Here is a 5,421-nt window from a genome sequence, read left to right as displayed (position 1 = left end):
TTCCAATCTCGTACCCAAGTCCCTAAGCATTGAATAACAATAGAACACAAATGCCAATGATGTGGAGACAAGAAATACTGTTAGGGTCGGGGTTTGTTTGGTTCGCTGGAATAGGGGTTTGGAATCGGAATTGGAATGGTCTGTTCCAATTCCAACTGTTTTAGTTTGGTGGAATCGGATTTCTATTCCTATTCTTGGTGGAATGGCCATTCCCTTCCCCTCTTGGGAATAAAATTCAATTCCAGTCAATTTTAATTCCCATTCTGATTCATGGAAATAGACTATTCCGATTTCAATTTCAATTCTGACTGTAAACCAAAACTGAGAATCTTCTTGTTGTGAGATGGTGGATAAGGCTATTCTGATTGACCCCCAAAGGCTAGAAGAAGATGGTGATTATTGGAGAGAGAGAGAGAACCTTTTTGGGTGAATGATTCATCTAGAATCTTCTTGACATTACAGTTAAGCATTGGAAATATCTTCCTTTTATCTATGAATAGGAAATTAGGGATGTGAGAATAGTTTGTGGATAGCAGATCTATATTTTTTTCTTCAACAAGGTTATTTTGTTCATCTTGCACTGCCTTGTCTAATCATAATTCGAATGTTTTTAAATTTTCAAACCAAGGCTCAAAATATCGATACATCCGATATGTCAATAAGGGCAAATCGATACTTTTTTTTACTTTTATTTTTATTTTTCTCAAAACCGATTCAGGAAGATCAGTTTAGGGCTCATTCATCCTGTAAATCAGTCGGACCCCCGATACACCCACTATAAGAGCATATCGGAGGAATGCCTAAACGATACGTATCAACCGATACAGACCAATACGTGCCAATACTTTAAACCTTGTTTCAAACTTACATTACTTAAGAGCTGTTTGACAGTAGTTGAAGTGGCTGCACTCAAAAAAAAAAAAAAAAAAAAAAGTGGCTGAAAGCCTATTGCTTTTTCTTTTAGCACTTTATTACCAACAAAAGCTTAATGCTTTTTCTTTTGCATTGGTTTGTTTCTAAGTATGATTTGCAATCTTATCTAATAAAAAACCTGTACATTGTCTCATTTTTGCAGTCATTGACGATGCAAATTGGAGATCACATCAGTGGGGCAACTCTGCATGCACATCTTAGAATTTGGGTGAGATGTTCCCAATACACGGTTGAGATGCATCAGTGGGGCGCCCCTACATGCATTTTACTTCTTAATTCTCTCTCGTATAAAACAGAGACCACATCACAAGGAGATACATCATTTTACTTCTTAATTTGCACAAACAAATAATAAAAGTCAAATATGAAACAAAAAAAAAATCAGAATTTACACTCGACCTACTTGATTACTTCTTGCCTCTCAAGTAAATAATCCTCAAGGCGATACATCATTTTACTTCTTAATTTGAAGTCACAAACAAATAACACAAAGTCAAATATGAAGTAACAGTGAATCAGAATTTATACTCAATCTATCTGAACTACAACCATTTACACCAGTGCAAATAAAATTTACATTGCAAACAGACCTCAATGAATTTTAATGAAGTTGCCTGCTCCTTCATTGCTGAAGCTGAAGTTGTAGGTAGAGTGCCATACTCTTGAATGCTTTATCATTTAATCAGTTTACCCATACCCGTGATTGTCATCTGATTCACTCATTGTGAGTATTGCTTAAGAGAAAAGGCAAAGCAGTTGAGTCCTGGAGTCAGATCATAATCATCTCATCTCATGACAAAGTACAATTGTTCAATGACAATTAAGTACTCTACATTCATTTTAATTTGGTTCCATTTTCGTGGTCCTTGTGGATCAGTACAGGTAGTTTTGGACTATCGAGTCCAAAACTCAACAACAAAAACGGGCTTTACAGAGTCCGGTTTTTACAAATGTTATTTGGTGCTATAAACTCTGATAATTTTCCCCGTTTTAGAACTCTCTGGGTTGGGCTTGAGTTGGTGAGTCACCCAAGCATGTGGACTAAGATTCTTGTCAATTTATAAAAGTGGGCCCAGCCAACTACGGCCAATGGGGCCCCAATGCAAGCAAAGCCGTAAGCAAGTTGTAAAGATTGGATAAATCCAGGCCCAACCGACAGCCACCCTCAACACCCAACAGCCTCCTAGTACATGAACTGCGTGTAATTCACTTTCCAGCAAGTACGATGCCCATTTAATAAAACACAATTTCACATGAAACTGAAATAACACCAAAAGGAAATGGATGGATTCGGCACCATGTTCATGTTTCTTCCCTTTTTCTTTCTTGTGGATATGGATAAGATACTGTTCTCATTGTCTGTCAACTCTCAGTCCACAAATTCAGTCTGGAAAGGAAATATCTCAGTAAATATCACTTGAGGGAATCTTCCCCACAGGTTGAAACTCCCACATAAACCATAAAACAAGCAAACATGCATGCAAATCAACAAAGATACCTGGCGGTCAGGATTCTGATTTCTGAAGAAGCTCTTTTAGAGCTGATTGATTGATTTTTCCCTTGCATAATTGCAAGTTTCAGGGAGAAAAGGTCAGAAAGCAATTTACAAGACAGACTACAGATTTGTTGTCTGTGACAACCAAGCATTTCACTATCAAAATCACAACATGGAACAATATATACCTGCTACATACACTTGAAAAGAACTCCCGCAGTTGAAAATCTCAGACGAGGCAACTATTCAGAAGCAAAGGACAAAAAACAACATCACAGATTCTATAGGACTCTGCCCGGCTGGTACCAAGTCTTCCAACTATTATGGAGCTTGAGAGAGAGAGACAGAGAGTCTCTTTAAAACTAGCTTTAATGCTTAAGAAACTGGGGGCTTTTCCCAGCCCCAATTATTGCCTGCATCACCAGATCCATGATGACTAAATGGTCCACAATAATGGACTGAATTCCACCGACTTGGAACCAAAGGCTTCTTATCAATCAGAGGGCGATCATAAACAGAATTCATCCTCCTCCTTCCTCTGCTGCCATTCTTCCACCATCGATCTGTTTGGTAGTCATTTCTATGGAATCTTGAGGTCTTGTACCTTGACATGTACTGAGCAGCACTTTCTCTCTTCCTGCAATTCCTGTTCCATACCCCCCAACCTCCATTTATTTGTCTAGTTTCGCAGTTCTCTAACTCATTAGCATTGTTGTCCCACGGGTCCAAACTCCATGAATTACCTCCATGGTTTTCCCATGTTTTATCCTGACTACCCTCATTTGCCTGAAGATTGTTACCAGATTCCCAAGGATTATGATCAAAGCTAGCATTTTGACCGCGAGGATTGTGGCCAGATTCCCCAGGATTGTGATCAATATTAGCCTCCTGATCACAATCTCCCAAAACTGGATCAGATGACAAATTTTTGGCCATTCTCACAGGATCCTCCTCTAAATCATCCCACCCAGTGCATGGGACTGGCCGATTCAACCATAATAGAGAATCACCAAGACTACCAGCTTTCCCATTCTTTTCCCCCTCATCAGTAGCAACGGGTTCTCGATCAAGGTCCAGTATCAGCTCAGGATCAATGTCAGAATTCCAATCAATTTCGTCAATGTAGATATCTGGGTCAGGCAGAGAAATGTCACAGGGGAGTCCATTGATCTTTGCCCAAAAACGGTTTTTTGCATTGTTGAATGCCTCTTCGCCAGCCGAGTCATTCCACTGAACCACATTCTCATAGAAGGACATTACCTTCTTTGCCTCCAAAAGCCTTCTCCATGGAACTGCACCCACAGAACTGCAAAACTTCTTCTCCCATGAAGGCACAGTGGGCTGCCAAAACCCTGATTTCATGACACCAGAAACAATAACATGACTAAACAGTCATCATTACGGAAAACAAGTAATTTAAGAGAACCTTACAACTCAAATTTTGAATACAATCATAAAACGAAGTTTTCTTTAAACAAGAGGAACCATCTCTGCAATTCAGAAATTTAGAAGATAAACTAAACACCCAAAATATGCCAAACTAAAAATATTTCTCAGCCCATAAAAAGCATTACAATTCAAAAAGAAGCAAGAAAATAAGTAAGACCACTTAACAGAGGCCATGCAAATTATGTCCTTAGTCCCTAAAGCTCACCTCCATGTAAGAAACAGCAAATGGAGGCAGATCTTCTTTTCTTCATTTTGTACATAATTAAGAAATTTCAAAAAAACTTATTTGCTTATACAAACCGCACCCCACCTCGATCAAAAATAAACAAAAACAAAGATTCCTTAAACAGAAAGGAACCCAACGAAGATGGAAGGAGAAAAAAAGAATGAAAGCACCATAAGCAGAAGCCCAAAGGAAAAACAAATAAATCCATTCTTTCTTTCGGAAAAACCAAAAGAACATTCAAAACCCTAGCAATATAAATCATAAGACCTCTGTTTCTCAAATTCTTGAACAAAAATTCAAATTTTCAAACAGAAAACTCCTTCAGATAACATCTTCGAACTATCAAATCTGTTACTAGGATCAAGATAGAGTTCTAAAACAATAACTTCACTCAACAAAAAAAAATGTTGAAGGAAGCTAATCCATTACAAACAAAGAAACAAAAAGAAAATTAACAACCCATCTCTCAACACTAAAGGCTTAGCACTCTCAATCAAAAACCCATCAATAGGAACACATCTATCAACAATTTTAGCCGACCGTTAAACGGCATAACAGGCTAATAAAGCACACCTGGCAGGAAACAGAACGTACCAGATGGTGGTTTTCTGTTCTGTGATTTTGGGGGTGTCCTCGGAACCTCGTGATGATGATAATCAGCTTGGCGCCTTTTCCAATCGTCCATTTTTCACAATCAAAATCCCAAAAAGCAAGAACAATAAAGTTTTATTTAAAGCAACAAACCTCTCTACTCATAAATCAAAACAAACACCCAGAAAACACAAGTCTCCTCTTCTTACGCAAAAACTAGAGATGGGTTTCGAAGTTTCTTCTCAAAAGGATGATCAAAGCCCAGTTTCGATCGATCGGATAGACATAACAGTAAGAAAATTTGAGGTAGACATCGAGACGAATGGACGCGAAGTGGCGGTTTTCAAACGAACGTTTCGACTGTTTATATATTGTAAATTGTAATCCAATCTGAAAATCTCCGGTTTCCGCAAGTAAAATATTTTTGTAGCCCCTCGGTTTTGATTTTAATTACGTTCTTGCCATGATGAAAGTCATGAAGGTAGCCAGGTAGGAATTCTCCCTTGGCCCTTTCCGAATTGGGGAGCATATTTTATTATTTTTATTTGGTAAATTGCTGAAACCTTTCGCGAAGTTTCTGTTTGTTGCTGAACCTCCCCGCTTAATAGTTGTAATACTAATCCTATTTTCTGATATAATGGTGAGTATACCACGATGGAATTCTTCTGAAAAGAGTGAAAAATGTTACTTTTGATAAAATTATCTATATTGTTACTTTTGTTAAAAA

At 38.0% G+C, this 5,421-nt stretch overlaps 1 protein-coding gene across 4 annotated transcripts; it reads right to left on the bottom strand.

The window, feature by feature from the left end:
* Positions 1-1,363: 1,363 nt before the first annotated feature.
* On the bottom strand, positions 1,364-5,046 carry LOC104608895 (uncharacterized). Of its 4 annotated transcripts, none has more exons than XR_016078237.1 (3): positions 4,698-5,046; positions 2,617-3,780; positions 1,364-2,320 (listed from the first exon to the last, which is right to left on the bottom strand). XR_016078237.1 is itself a non-coding variant. In XM_010275021.3 (2 exons), exons 1-2 carry the CDS (start codon positions 4,786-4,788, stop codon positions 2,804-2,806), a joined length of 1,068 nt encoding a protein of 355 aa, XP_010273323.1. In that variant the 5' UTR covers positions 4,789-5,046; the 3' UTR covers positions 2,451-2,803. The 4 variants fall into 4 exon arrangements, 2 of the variants coding, with proteins under 2 accessions (XP_010273323.1, XP_088747049.1); XR_016078236.1 differs by lacking the exon at positions 1,364-2,320 and adding an exon at positions 2,451-2,492; XM_010275021.3 differs by lacking the exon at positions 1,364-2,320 and having other exon boundaries at positions 2,451-3,780.
* Between the last annotated feature and the right edge of the window lie 375 nt (positions 5,047-5,421).

Source organism: Nelumbo nucifera, chromosome 7 (assembly GCF_055504915.1).
Source record: "Nelumbo nucifera cultivar China Antique chromosome 7, China Antique-T2T, whole genome shotgun sequence".
Classification (NCBI taxonomy): Eukaryota; Viridiplantae; Streptophyta; class Magnoliopsida; order Proteales; family Nelumbonaceae; genus Nelumbo; species Nelumbo nucifera.
This window is presented reverse-complemented; position numbering and strand designations above follow the sequence as displayed.